Source organism: Spea bombifrons, chromosome 5 (genome assembly GCF_027358695.1).
Source record: "Spea bombifrons isolate aSpeBom1 chromosome 5, aSpeBom1.2.pri, whole genome shotgun sequence".
Classification (NCBI taxonomy): Eukaryota; Metazoa; Chordata; class Amphibia; order Anura; family Pelobatidae; genus Spea; species Spea bombifrons.
The window spans coordinates 71,148,812-71,164,275 of NC_071091.1; the positions used below are offsets into that span (position 1 = coordinate 71,148,812).

Sequence of the window (15,464 nt, forward strand, 5' to 3'; positions counted from 1 at the left end):
TGAACAAAGCATCTTCTTGCTCTCGATGGAGTACACAAGTTTTTTTTTAATCTTGATTATCTGCCGAATCCTGTCAAGCACCTTGCCAATATGGTCTTAGCAATCCTGACTTGAGCATTCTCTGTCTACTTTTCTTCCAGACATTGACTTGACAGTTGACATAAAAACAATGGTTTCACGGAATTGTTTCTCTTTACTTTTATAAAAGTGGTACATTGTGCTCAAAGGAGTGTATCACAACATAAATATCCGCACAGACGTACCGTCTGAACAACCTCCAGTGTGTATATATATATATATACCGTATTTGCTCGATTATAAGACGACCCCGATTATAAGACGACCCCCCAAAATCAAAATATTAATTTAGGAAAAAAACAAAAAGCCTGAATATAAGACGACCCTATAGGAAAAAAAGTTTTACCAGTAAATATTAATTCATGTAAATATATTTTTTTAAATTTCCTTTTATTTGCCAACCTGCCCCCCCCAGTTATGCCACTCTGCCCCCAGAAATGCTTTATACCCCCCCTATTTGCCACTCTGCCCCATGATATGCCTTATACCCCTATATGCCACTCTGGCATATAGGGGGTTAAAAGGCATTTCATGGGGCATAGTGGCATATAGGGGGTTAAAATGCATTTCTGGAGGTATATATGCATATCATGGGGCTGAGTGGCATATAGGGGGTTAAAATGCATTTCTGGAGGTCCAGAAATGCATTTTAACCCCCTATATGCCACTCAGCCCCATGATATGCCTTTTAACCCAGCATGTACTGGCTGCCTTGGCTTGATAGGAGTGTGATTGCTGCTAACAGCAATCACACTCCTATCAAGCCAAGGCAGCCAGTACATGCTGGAACCTGGGGATGATAGTAGTGGGATTACAGCCTCCCTATGCCATGCTACAACCCCCACCCCCCTTACACATCCATGCTATCACACACAAACACACATTCACAAACATTTAAATACTCATTCATTCCATTAATCACACATACTTCACACATTAATCACACATACTTACCCAAAAACCTTCCCCCACCCCCTTACCTGAACTGCAGATCTCTCACTCGAAGACTTCTGCAGGGGACCGGCTGTACCAGCAACTTCTCTGGCCCCGCCCCCAGAGGAGGGAGGGGGAGATAGAGTTCTGTGAGGAAGCTACAAGCTTCCTGTCCTCCTGCTTCTAACAGAAGAGACGCTGCTCGCGACCGGTAAGCAGCATGGCCCCAGCCATTTTTTTGGGGTCTGATTAGAAGACGACCCCGATTATAAGACGAGGGGTATTTTTCAGAGCATTTGCTCTGGAAAAAACCTCGTCTTATAATCGAGCAAATACGGTATATATATATATATATATATATAGTATATATATTTAATATATATTGTTAATATATAGGAAATCTCTGCATAAAAAGTCCTTCTGAGAACATTGGTATGATATCATATCTCTCCCAAAAAAGTTCTTGATGCCGTATGTTGGCTCTTCCTGTTTTGCAGCATACAGACGTACAAAGGAATGATGATAGCGCCCTATTAGGCAATAATTACAGTATTAAAAATACATGACCCATTAATTAGTGCCATAAGAAATCTTAATCCGATTGTCCTAAAAAATATACAATCCCGAAATATTTTCTTAAAATGAAAACCTAAATCTACTGTTTCAATATCTATAGTTTATTTCCCCTAGCATTCATACAATCACCTTTCAAACCATGGCACGTTTCAGCATTATAGTACATATACCGTATTGGCTCGGATATAGGCCGCCCCCGTATATAGGCCGCACCCTAAAAGTTTGGTGCTTTTTTAAAGAAAAAGTTTTTTTCTTTAAAAAAGCACCAAAAAACATGCTGCCACTCTGTCCTCTCCCCCCCCGAGATATGCTGCCACTCTGTCCTCCCTCTCCGAGATATGCTGCCACTCTGTCCTCTCCCCCTCCCCGAGATATGCTGCCACTCTGTCCTCCCCCCCCTCGAGATACGCTGCCACTCTGTCCTCCCCCCCCTCGAGATACGCTGCCACTCTGTCCTCCCCCCCCTCGAGATACGCTGCCACTCTGTCCTCCCCCCCCCCCGACTTACCAGAGCAGACTCCCGGGTGTCTTACGGGGCCGGAGGGGGACATCTATGCACATCGTGTATACAACTCCCGGTGCCGGCACTCAGCGGAAGTGCCGGCACCGGAAGTTGTATACGCGTATTGTGTAGATGTCTTCCGCCTGCCCTGCAAGACACCCGGGAGTCTGCCCTGGTAAGTCGGGGGGGTTAGAATGCATCGTGCGCACGTTCACCGGCAACGGCGCATCGCCGCTGCCGGTGAACGTCCGTGCGATGCGCTTAGACAACCTCCCGTGCCGGTACTCCCCCCCGTGGGAAGTGCTGGCACGGGAGGCTGTCTGAGCGTATCAGAGAGTAGGATACAGGTCCCCTGCACCGCTGCGGGGGATCTGTATCCTAACCCCGCTGCCTGCCCGGCGCCCGGGCGCTAGACCGCGAATATAGGCCGCACCCCCACTTTAAAGACTTAAAGTGGGGGAAAAAAGTGCAGCCTATATTCGGGCCAATACGGTATGTTTTATTGTCAGCTTCACTGTATACAGATAAGTTTGCACGATAAGTATACATATTTTGAACGCATAAAAATAATTGTGGTTCATTCTGTTGTCCAGCAACAGTGTCAACATTTTTATTGTTCCCTTGATTAACTCTTGGCATTATGACATTATTACATTTTATTTATAGAGCACCAGAAAATTCCATAGTGCTGTAGCTAAGAGAGATTTGAAGTATAGCAACTGAAAAGAGGTTGCGTGTGTAGCATGTTATGTCAATATCCATATTGTTCTTTTTTTTTTTTTAAATAAAAATGATCCAGCACGCTGCTTTGTTTGAAATAAAGATGTTTGAAATAACAGACACTGTACCCTTTCATCTCCTGAGCTTTGTATAGGTCAGAATTCATCAGCCTCTCCTAAACCTCCCCGTGCCGTGTTTAAATGTGATGTGCTCCACGTTGATCATCAAGGCAGCTCATGTTGTCACTAAGCAAGCACTGCATGGGTGCTGAAGGTTACTTTGCTGGGCAGATGCCGCATGACATCACAAGCCTTTCTACATCCATAAACAAGACAGGTCTAAGACGGTATAAGCTGCAAGGCATTGAGAACTTAAGTGTATTGTGAACCTGCAGTAGACACACAGGGTAGAGCTAACTTGCCTTTAGGCAGGATTAAAACGGCCCCTTCCCTAAGGTTGTAAAGAGCAACATCTAAAGAGAAAAGCATTGAGGGGAAACATTGAGCCAAACATTTTCAGTGTTGATTAAAGGAAAACAAGTTATGCGAGAAGTTTAAATTCAGTAGGTGTTGAGAATTGCTTCTCTTCTTTCCGTTACATAGATGCCATTTAGGAAAGAGGCATGGAGTGGTAATATTGTGCCTCTAGTACAAAAATAGAAGATTAAAAGATTACATGAAATGGTATGTCTTTCTTTTAAATAAATAGTAATTTAACTAAGGGTATTTTAATCCAGTGCCATTAAAAAGCACTTAGCGGTTGCTTGGTGACAACAGGATCTGCCATGATGATCTGCGCGGAGCACATCACATTAGCTTAATTTATGTGTACAATATAAAGTCACTTTATGCATTTAAGAGGGCCGTTTTCGCAGAATGTTAGAATACAGTTACTGCTAGTGTAAAATAAAAGCCCCTGTGGAAAATATTCTACAGGGTGTCAACGTGGTGTAATATTTTGGTAGAAGGCTCCCATGGCCAATTGACTCCAAATGTTATTCAGTAAAGGGGAGAATCCATTCAGAGTAACGTGAAATTGCACTCTTAATTCTTGTTGCATCCACATGCGGAGGACACAGTGGTCCCCACTGGCAGAACAGCGTTTTCCGCTCAAATGGCGTCTCTTGAGTTTCACAGAAGCATCTCTTGAGTTTGCGTATTTGATCATAAAAAAACTTGCCTTGTTGTCCCTTAAATAGTTTTTTTTTCTGTCATGGTCGTAAAAGCTTCAGTGATATAACTAACATTTTAAATAGTGAATACTAATGTTGTTAAACGAATATTATTGAAAATTAAATCTAAGTTTCAATGATCACGGGGGGCGTGGCCGGACTCCAACCAGCATAGACGTGTGAGTGTTGAGCTCCTGAGCACCCTGCCCGAAATAAGCTTCGGTACTGCTGCAAACCGCCGACATGGGCAAACACAATAAGGTTCCTGCTACCCCTAAAGCTGCGGGTTCGAAAGAAAAGACCCTTACCTCGGTCCGAGCGTTTTTTCAGCCATCTTCGGACCAGGACTCCCGCGACTCCTTTCCTAGGCCTGCCTCTGCTCCGGCCAGTCCGGGTAGTGATGTGACAGGAGAACTCCCTTTGGTCTCGACTGACTCTGACCCGGTGCCTTCGAGTCACGTGTGACAGTCGAAATTGGAGTCCTTACCTACAAAGAAAGACATTTCTGCCATTATCGAGCGTGCTACACACGGCATTCGTGCGACCCTCTCGGCTATTCAGGTGGACATCCGCCATATTGGCGACCGCGTGGCTGCCCTGGAGGACGAGCAACCGAAAATTTGCCAATCTGTGGATGCTCTTACGGCTCAATTGCGTGACCACTCGACTATTATCACCCATCTCTCACGGAAACTGGAAGATCTCGATAATAGGGGCAGACGAAACAACTTACGGATCCGAGGCCTTCCGGAGTCCGTTTCCCATGCGGATCTTGTGCCGGTTCTGCGAGAAATTTTTAACAACCTCCTACAGCGGCCGGTGGACTCTGCTGTCGAATTTGACAGGGCCCATAGGGCCTTACGTCAGAAGCCGTCGGGTACTGCTCCGCCACGGGATGTGGTGTGCTGTCTGAGGAGCTACCCCTTGAAGGAGGAGATCATCAGGCGCGCCAGGGATGCTTCGGCGCTCCGTTGGGATACCCATACCCTCGCTATCTACCAGGATCTCTCCCCTGCGACCTTGCGGGCTCGGCGCTTTTTACGGCCGGTTACACAGGCACTCCGCGACGCCAACATCCCATATCAATGGGGCTTTCCGTTCGCGCTCATAGTGCGACGGGGCCCGGACTCTTTTGTGATTCGGCACCCCGGAGATGTGCGGCCCTTTGTGGATGCCTTGGGCCTCCCGTCCTGCGAGGTAGATGATTGGGAACCATCTTTCCTGGTGCCTCCTTCAGTGGCTGAATCCTCGGATGACTGGTCGTCGAAGACGCGACGGAGGAAGAGACATCGTCCGGTGGAGGACACTCGCACTTGAACTTGTCCGGCCCTCGGGAACAGTCCGTCAGCCTTATGATTTCGACGCGTTCGTTTTTGTTTTGCATCCGTACGTATCCTTATCTGCGACGTTTTGATTTACTTTTGTTCGTTTCCGTCCGGCGATTTTATTTTTGTTGTCAGACTTTTCACCATGGCTGGACAGTTCGAGCTGCTTTCATCGGAGGCGTATCACGATGGGGCTGGAGCGGGTGGATGGTTTTTTGCCACTTCGCTGAGTATCTGCCATCGGTCATTTCTATCCCGCGCATGGCATTATTTTTACATGTGGTCCATGTATCGTCCACTTACCTGCTGCTTCATGGTCCTACGACCGCTTACTGTTTAGATGGCGCAGATCTCTGTATGTTCTGTTTTTTTTTTATTATTTTGCTCGCTGCTCGCCGTATGGGGTCTGTGTTGTGCGGTGTGGGGCGCTGTCCCTGCTTTATTGTGCCTGGGTAGGGTGCGGAGACCTTCCTCGCTCGCTCTCCAGGTTGATTCTCTACAACATATACATTCCTGCATAATGGAGTGCTGCAGCAGTTTTCGACCTCTCCTGAGGTCTTTGGCTCAATATTTGATGCCATGGCATCCAGAGTCTTTACTTTTGTTTTGTTTCTATGTTTACGACTCTATTCATGGTTCTTTGGTTTTGTTACTTTGTTTTATACTCTGATGCTCCAAGACTGTCCATTCAGCTATGGGTTTCCCCAGATGTCCACTAAATGGTGCCTGATCTGATCCGTGTCACTTCCCTGAACGTCAGGGGTTTAAACAAGCCTCAACAACGGTCCAAATTATTACACGTACTGAAGTCTTCTAAAACACATATAGCGTTTTTACAAGAAACGCATTTTAAATTGTCCAAAGAATTCAAACTCACAGACAAGCACTTCACGCTTGCGTACCTTTCTAGTTCCGCGGTTTCTAAGACCAAGGGAGTCGCCATTCTCCTTCATAAATCCTTACCTTTTCGGCCTCTGGACATCTGGAGGGACTCAGAGGGCAGAGCAATTTTTTTGAAGGGTTGGATAGGCAACCATAAGGTCACCCTTGGTAACGTGTATACTCCTAATATAAACCAGCCTTCCTTCCTCAGTTCCATGTTGTCGAAATTGAGTGACTTCCGTGACGGCATTACTATCTTTGGGGGGGATCTCAACATAATGCTTGATCCGGTTAGGGACTCCTCAGCACGTAATTCTCACATACCTTTCTCCAAAATTCGGAAAGTTAAGAAGTGGTTGCATCTCAACCAGCTGGTAGATGTCTGGCGGTCCCAACACCCCACATCCCGTGATTATACTTTCTACTCTCACCCGCATGATAGGTATACTAGAATTGACGCTCTGTTCCTCTCCCACCAACATTTACTTCAGCTCCACACGTCCTCGATTGGTATCCAGTCGCTAAGTGACCATGCCCCCGTACATTTTACCTTGAAACTTACCTCCTCTCCTTCGCGGCCGTGGTCTTGGAGGCTTAACGAGAATATTCTTAATGACCCTACCTTCTTGTCGGACCTCTCTTCGCATATTCGTAATTACTTTTTGGAGAATTCCTCGGACTCCGTGTCCTTCCCGGTGGTTTGGGAAGCACATAAGGCGGTCCTTAGGGGACACCTAATCACAATCGGTACCCACCTTAAACGCTTGAAAAGGGCACACGCCCTCTCTTTGACGACTCAGATTTATAATTTGGAACAATCCCACAAGTCCACTTTGGACCCCAATGTGCTCCTGCAATTGCAAGCCCTGCGGGAGCAACTCGCCTCCCTTTTAGATACCACGACCAAACGTAATTTTCTGCGGACCAGGTCGCTATTTTATGAACTGGGTGACAAACCCGGAAAACTTCTGGCGCGGGCACTAAGGGCTAAAAGAGCTTCCACTTTTATTTCTAAAATTAAGGACCAGAAGGGGGCTACTCATTTGAATCGAATAAGATAGCTGAGTGTTTCCATTCTTATTATAAGTCCCTCTATAGTTTACCTTCGTTGGCGAGTTCGGATCCCACTTACCTTGACTCCATTGATGCGTATCTAGCCAAGAATTTGCCGTGCCGTCTCCCGGCGGCGGCCACGGAATCTCTTAATGCCCCGGTAACAGAGGGGGAGGTAGCGGCAGCCTTAAAGTTGACTCCTAATGGCAAATCCCCGGGCCCGGATGGTTTCACCGTGTGCTATTATAAACGCTTTGCTTCCCTATTGGGCCCCCAGTTGGCGACTCTGTTTAACACCTTAGCTTCCAATGCTGCTCTGGACCCGCAAACTAACTTGGCGTACATCTCTGTCATCCCCAAGCCGGGTAAAGATCCAGAGCAATGCCCGAGCTACCGTCCCATTTCATTGATCAACACGGACATCAAATTGTTAGCTAAGGTCATGGCCATGCGCCTGCAAACTTACATCCCCTTGTTGATACACAAAGATCAGGTGGGCTTTGTCCCGGGGAGGGAGGCTAGGGACAACACAATTCGGCTGCTTAATTTATTAGCATACGCACAGGGGCGCAAGCTCCCTTTGGCTCTCGTCTCCATGGACGCCGAAAAGGCGTTCGATAGAGTGGCTTGGCCTTTTCTGTTTAGGGTCCTGGAGACTGTTGGTATTTCGGGCCATTTCTTGAATCAGGTGAAAGCCTTGTACGCCACCCCTTCTGCCCAAATTAGGGTTAATGGGGTACTCTCGCGTCAATTCCGGCTTGAAAACGGCACTAGACAGGGGTGCCCGCTGTCCCCCCTCCTTTTTATCCTGGCGATGGAGCCCCTGGCGCATGCGATCCGCTCTAATAAGGACGTTGTTGGGTGTGAGGTGTCTAAAGTCACTCATAAATTGGCCATTTATGCGGATGATTTATTATGCATAACCCGCAATCCTCTTCATTCCCTTAAGTATATTACTGCGGAACTGTCTGCATTTGGTGCGTTGTCCAATTTTAAAATTAATTTGCAGAAGTCGGAGATCCTGGGGGTTAATATTTCGGACACTATGAGGGCTGCGATAACTAGGGCCTTTCCGTTTCGTTGGCAAGTTATGGCGATCAAGTATCTGGGTCTGTGGATTCCCGCGGATCTCTCCAAACTTGCCCCCCTTAACTATGGCTCGTTGTTACAGTCGGTGACTGGCGATCTGCGCCGTTGGTCAGTCCCCCATGTCTCTTGGTTTGGCCGTGTAGGTGTTTTGAAGATGAACGTCCTCCCGAGATTCTTGTACCTATTTCAATCCCTGCCGATCTTTTTGCCGCGGTCTTACTTCGCATCCTGTCGTAGGCTTTTCTTGAAATATGTTTGGGGTTCACGGGCTCCGAGGCTTGCCTACCAGCATCTCATCAGACATAAGTCCAGGGGCGGTTTGGGACTACCCTGTTTGGAGAGCTACTGGATGGCTTCTCACCTGCGTAGGGTAGTTGAGTGGTCCTTAGGGGCACCTAAGCAGTGGATCTCGCTGGAGAGCTTCTTCCTGGGGTGTCATGTTTCGGCGGCGCCTTGGCTCCCGGCCAGTTATGGTACGCCTCTGTTGCGATGCCACCCCACAATATCCCCGACCCTCAAGGTCCTTCGACGATTAGCCGCCAAGCAGGTGCTGACCTCGATCCCGGGCCCTTTGTTCCCTCTTACGCATAATCCCGTCCTATCTCTTCACGTCAGTCAGGATCTCTTACTTTCGCTAGTGCCCAAACGCTTGAAATGTCTTCGGGTATGTCAGATCCTACAGGGTGATTCCTTTCGACCCCTGGGTAATCTAGTCCCTCAGGACTCGCATCCCTTTTGTTTGACTTTCCTTTATCACCGATTAAAACATTATGTGCAGACGTTGTTGCCGAATCCTCAGCTCAGTCGGGATCTGACTGAGTTTGAACGATTCTGTATAGTGGATACTGAGCCTTCGCACCTCCTCTCTAGACTATATACACTCTTATTGAACATCCAGGGGTCTACGAAACCGTTCTTTCTTAGCCTATGGGAGAGAGATCTCCGATCCTCTATTGCTGAGTCTGATTGGGACACAATGATAGGCCTGGTTCATAAAGGTTCGGTCTCAACCAGAATGCAGGAATGCTCTTATAAATATGGAGGTGTGGGCTGGCGGAGGGCTCTTACACTCATTTATGGTGGGACTGTGCTGATATCCGCAGTTTTTGGCACATGGTGGTCCGGGTGATAAGGGAGGTTTCGGATCCTGGCTTCGTGGCATCTCCGGGTGCCCTATTATTGCATCAGGTTCAACCCTCTCCTGGTGTTTACAGGAAGTCGTTGACGATCCATCTCGTCCAGGCGGCGAAGGCAATTATCCCTCGGTTTTGGAAGGTGGCGGGCCCCCCTCCTATCAGTGCGTGGGTGTCTCGGGTCAATTGCGTTGCGCAACTGGAGGATATGGTGGCCTCCTCCACAGGTCAGGAATACCATAACACCCTCAAATGGCTCCCGTGGCATTTATGGGTTGCCTCACCAGGCTTTATTGCTGTATGTCCGTAGGGCGGAGGGGGGTCATTGGTACAGTTATGGGGCCTCTCTTTGTCCTCCCTGACGTTTCCTAGGGTTATTTCCTTAGCTGCATATGTGCTTTTGCTAACGGCATCGGTCAGCATGTCTTTCACATGACTTTAGCGTGGACATCTTGGAGTATCTCTTGTTTCTGTTCTTGGTTTGTTGCTTTTGGGTGTCGCCTGCCGTGCTGTGCGTTCTGCTCGACGGCATTGTACGGGCATACTCTCCGTCTCTGTTATTACACAATGTTTCTTCTTTCTGTTGGAGTCTCTCGGACCCTGGTATGCTTATTGTATAAGGTTGTGTCTGATTACCTTCTGTATTATTGTATTATCAGGGATGACTCTGCCTATTTACATGCATGTAAGATATGTGATGTTTTTCTTATTATGCTTTTCCTGAATAAACGGAGATTTGAAGTAAGTTTCAATGATCACAACTGAACCTTTAAGTAGACACAATAAAACCTCTAATTTTTACAATCCGGATGTTTAGAAAACAATGATTCTATCCAACACAAAGCTGCTCACCCAAGCAGGAGCATGGCAGTAACAATATCAGTGTGATATAAGCCAACAACAGAATTCTGAATTCCACAGCCGATTATGGCTACCTTAAAAGTCTGGTGTAATATGCCTATATGAAATTATAAAAACAGCTCTCTAGATTAATTGTATTTTGTTAAAAATGCAGTTAAAAAGAAGAACAAAAGTAGATGGGTTTTCATGGAAAGGTTTTTTTCACCAGTTGCGGCATCATTCAGTGGCCAAAGACCAAGAGCTTTATGTAGGGACTATATAATGAATACAAACCTCGTTCACGTACACGTATATACCTTTAAGTGTAAGGCGAAGTAGTACTAAATCTAGGTAGCTGGAAATCTTTTTATTTAGTATATTATAAACACCGTGTAGTTGTATAGTCCAGTGCAAAGAACGGAAGTGTGACTCCCCCATTCACTGATGGTATTTCCAGTAGAAACATGATTGTGTCACTCATATCTACTGCCCAAAGCCTAAGGAACAGGAAAGGGAGGAAGAAAACAGTTAATCCAAAAAAAACTGGCAGCACTACAAATGTGCTGCCCGATTTCCACCTATTCCCTCCCTATAACTCAATAGTAGTTTAGGAATGCGATGTAGAGTTGAAGTTATTTAAAAGCCATTTATTCATGATCACAATGGATCGTGGAGCAGGTCGGGACATACAAGGTGTTAGTGGAGGGGAGTGATTGAAGGAAAGCAAATACCAATAACAAAAGTTATGGTGGGTTAAAGGTGACCCTTCCGCTTAAAATTCAAGTGGATATAGAGGCAAAAGATGATCATTGTTGACCTTATTTGCATGCGCCTACCCAGAATCCCTTGTGGTTGTGGCAGCACCATGAGATTTTTGAAGGAATAAACAAGCCTTCTGGCTTGTCTGGTAGATGTAGATGAGTGTTTAATAATGTTTCTGCTATGTAATTGTATAGTTATACATATTTGAAACACCTTTACAACTGGTAATTTTGTATATGATTTTGTTACTAGTCAGTGTATGGAAATGTCTGGAATGGTTGGTTAGACAAAGTAATCACATAAAAAGATTGAGATTTGTGGTTATCCGGAATTCTATGAAAACAGTGGCAAAATATATCATAGTTAACTTGTGTTTCGCTTATTTTTAAGAGTTGCTAGTAAGAGAATGTGTGTATATTTTTTACTTGTCAGATAACATGCATTTGTTATGAAATGGCCTATTTGGATCTGTTATGTGCAATGGGACAGTGGCCTGTAATTAAAAACTGCAACACAGAATCTTCATTGCAATCCCCTTGGTTATTGTATTCCAGCTTTGCGTCAGTTGGTTTTACCAGTGGAGACGCACCAGCGCCTCCTTGTGGTGACTGGAGTGTGTCTATATACATGCCAAGTGGCATCCTAAAAGTATTAGACAACTGTAGTGCTTGACTAATAACACCCCAAGTAAGTCACTGGCGTTTTTTAGCCATTATATTCTACTCTCAGTTTACAGAATAAACATAACATTTCACTTCAATGTATACTCGTTAAAAAAAAAGGTGGCCCTAATCATAATAGTAAATGACTTTTTCATTGAAAATGCTGTGGTTGTTTTTATTAATGCAGTGTACAGCTGAAGGAGAATTATCTTATTTCTTATTTTTATTGAAGGTTCAGGCCAGTGGATTTAATTAAAGCAAAGCTTTTTTTTTTACAGTTTCCCATAAATCTTATTTAGTGTACTGGGGGGGGGGTAGACTCAAAGAGAGCAGGCTTGGTATGTCTAGCATGCCAAAGGGCTCACTTCTTGCCATTTGTAACATGTGCAGTCCCTTGGTATGTACTCCTTGTCCAAGCCTATTAATTGAAGGTGCATTTTTCCTAGGCTTCAGAAATGTTTCCCACATAGCAAGTGAAATAGGTGGACCTTCAAGGTCTACTCTCAGTTATGTCCTCGAGGAAATTGTTGGTAACAAATGCACTAGAGACATTATTATAGTGTGAACCTGAAAACTGTCTCTTTAAGTACTACTTTTGCCACTCTTCACCAGAAATCAACATAAATGTGAACAGCTCATTATAGGAAAGTGTTCATGGTCTAGCATGATGGAATTTTATTTGTTTTTGTTGTGAAGCTCAATCAAAATTTTGAATTGAACCTGAATTGAGCACCATGATTGATTCTTAATTATTGTTAAGCTATATTTTTCCTTTCTTATTTTGCGCTTGGACTAAAATTTAGACCACAAGGTTTGTGTATAGCATAAGAAATATGTTTCATTGAGACAGGTCACATACCTCCCTAGTGTTCCTTATTCAGGAGGGAGAGTCCTTGTTTGAGACTCATATACCTTTTTCCTGCTTTGCATTTATGATTCCCCTATGGAAGATCAGTATGGTTGGTAGGTATGAGCCTTATTTAAAAAATAATTTAATAAATTAAATTAAGCTAATAGGTTTCTTGAAACTACCTTCCATAATTACATTAATAGCTCAGTAAAGCCTTATCCCTTCTACTCATTAATCTAGCCACATATATGTCCCATTGTAAATTCAAAATCACCACTTCTGTCATCTGAAAAAACAGGCATTTACCATTTTACAAACATAAAAAAAATAAGAGAAAAAACCTCATCAACATAGGTACGCACAGTGTGATTAACAGTGATTTGATTTGTTTCAGGATACAGAGAATGTTGTTGTGGAAGAAGAGAAGACTGTGAGTCAGGTGGTAGAGGCAGTCCAGGAATCCGATGATAATGAAGTGTTTGGTATGTATCACTCCCAAACAAGAAGTGACTTGCATGTTACAGAGACGTGGAGCTAAGAGATAAAATACTATGCTGCAAATGTTAGTGGGTGGGATAACTTTTCTGCACCGCTGTGACTTATCGTTTTAAAACTTGCTTCTATGCAGGGGCTAAGGAGTGGATGAGAAACATGGATACACGGATAAGGGAAATACCATAGTTCACAAGCAGACCCTTATTCTTACCAGATATGGAGCAAGAGAAGGGTACTGTTATTAGTGTAGGAAGGAACTGATACCATCACACAACCATTTTTACCCATTTTCAACCATCTCCCTGTAGAACTTAACGTTAGCTCATCATATCTGGCAAAGTTGCTTTTCCTGGTCAATGTATTGTTTTATATACATGAGCAGAAGTGTTCATGCAGTTGTGAGTTACAAGTTACATTTTCATGACTAATCATATAAACATTTTAATGTTTGTAAAATGTCTAAGGTACAACGGTGTAGGCAGTAATATTTGCTACAGTATTGCATCACCATACATAATATCCCAGGTGTCCAGAACCTGCATTCCTTCTGGCTATAGTCACCAAAAGCTTATCAAGAAATCCAAACTTTCACTTAAATTCTCCTTCTGTCTGTTACTTTTAAAGAGGATCTGTTACTTGTTGATAACTAAGTGGTTTTATTAAAGTAACCTATGACCACTAGGGGCTGCCTATAACTTTTATTTTTCATTTGTAATCACTGCATGTCTCCCGTTGTTGTGGGCAGTGGGGAGCATGGGCTGTTTCAGGAAATCCTCTGACCCTAATCCTTCCCTGACCAACCCAGGAAGGTAAAAAATAATTTTTTTTACACATCCACCCAAGGGACATCAGATGAGGAAAGAGGGACAGTCCCTCCTAAAAAGAGACACTTTTTGTTGTATATAACCAAAGAACACAGGATCTTAGAAAGCTGCTTTTCACATTTTATGAGCGTGAAATGTCTTTTGATGATCTGTCAATGTGTATGTTTGTTCCTCAAGGTCCTCACAACGGTTTTCGTGCTACAAGAATGTTAAGATTTACAAATGAAGTGTTAAATATTTACAGATAATAACCCTCTCTATACGTCACTTTCATAATGGTCTCTGAGATGCAGGTAAACCATTTAAAGAATAAAGGGCACTATACCATAGGTCATCAGTAGTTTTGTTATGTATTTGCGTTATTTAATCTCTGTGTTTTAATCTTGATTGTAAGTTCCTGTGACGTGTTTGTGATTAATGCTGATTCATAGCCCTACAGTATTTGTCTGACTTTCAGGTATGTTTTATAGCCACACCTGTTCTTTTTATTTAATATTTTTTTTATTTTTATTTGAATGAGTAATATTCTTGCGCACATACATCAGATGAGTGTAAATGAGACATTCTTTCTTGTTTCTTTCTCCAAACAAGTCAAAAAAGTCAGGTGTGGTGTTCATGTGACTTATAGGTCTCGGTAGGCTGCCCCAAATAATTATCCTATTCAATACATAAAGCAGGGTAGATGTTTTTCATATCATATTTTCTATGGTAATGGTCTGGCAGCTTGCCATTAAACTGGATTCATGAGGGAGACACACTTTCTAGCATGCGTGTACAAAGGAGTGGCCATTACTAAATCAACTAAATGCATTAGGCAGCGCATGTTGTTTTCTGAATTTCTACAGCTGTGTTAGTCGTGGCAGAGTTCATGCACTGCGAGTGTTCCAAAGACCTCCTTTCTAAGTAAATAAAAGGTTTGTTAAAGATAACAAAAAAAGAATTATCTAGTTTATGTCCAAACATACCATGCAAGGCCACCCAGAGTCAGCCCCCCCCCATTATTGTACTTAATTGCAATTAATTTTGTATGTTACGAGGTGCTGTTAGCCTATTAGCTTGCAGAATAAAATGTAATAGTGGATAACAAAAATTTGGCCTGTGAATTCCACCGTATTAGGTGTGTTGCTTTATCCAGTGTTTCAGATAATCCTTAATTACCTTAATTTTGTCTGGAAGGCTATTGCATGTATCCAGGATTATTTTTATCAAACTACAGTTTGGTATATTAACATGACAATCTAGTTGTATTTATTATAACATGTTCTAGAACCTCCCCTGTGCTTCCTAAGCCCTTTATGCGTCTGTGTGTTTCTGACGAATGCCCTTTCTTTTGGTTTTCCTTCAAGCTCTACACTGTTGTGACGTGAGAGTCCTGATTTTTACTGTTACTTACTCTATAGTTTAAACATTTAAGCATATATTACTAAATGTTTGTTCAAGTTTCCAGATATGTTTTTCTACTAATCTTCTAGTGTCACTTTCCGTCAATTTGTACACTACATATTCACTAGAGGGAGCACACGTCTTGTTCCATAGACATTTATAGGCCCTGGATTTGGGTTTGCAAAG

The 15,464-nt window shown here is 43.8% G+C and overlaps 1 protein-coding gene across 3 annotated transcripts in view; it reads left to right on the forward strand.

Annotated features, from left to right (window-relative positions):
• The window catches only part of MBP (myelin basic protein), an 83,113-nt gene that overhangs the window by 21,095 nt on the left and 46,554 nt on the right, over positions 1-15,464 (forward strand). For all 3 annotated transcript variants that reach the window (XM_053468306.1, XM_053468304.1, XM_053468305.1), the window contains exon 3: positions 12,971-13,058. In XM_053468306.1, the coding sequence (XP_053324281.1) occupies positions 12,971-13,058 (88 nt within the window). The remainder of the gene's footprint in view (positions 1-12,970; positions 13,059-15,464) is intronic.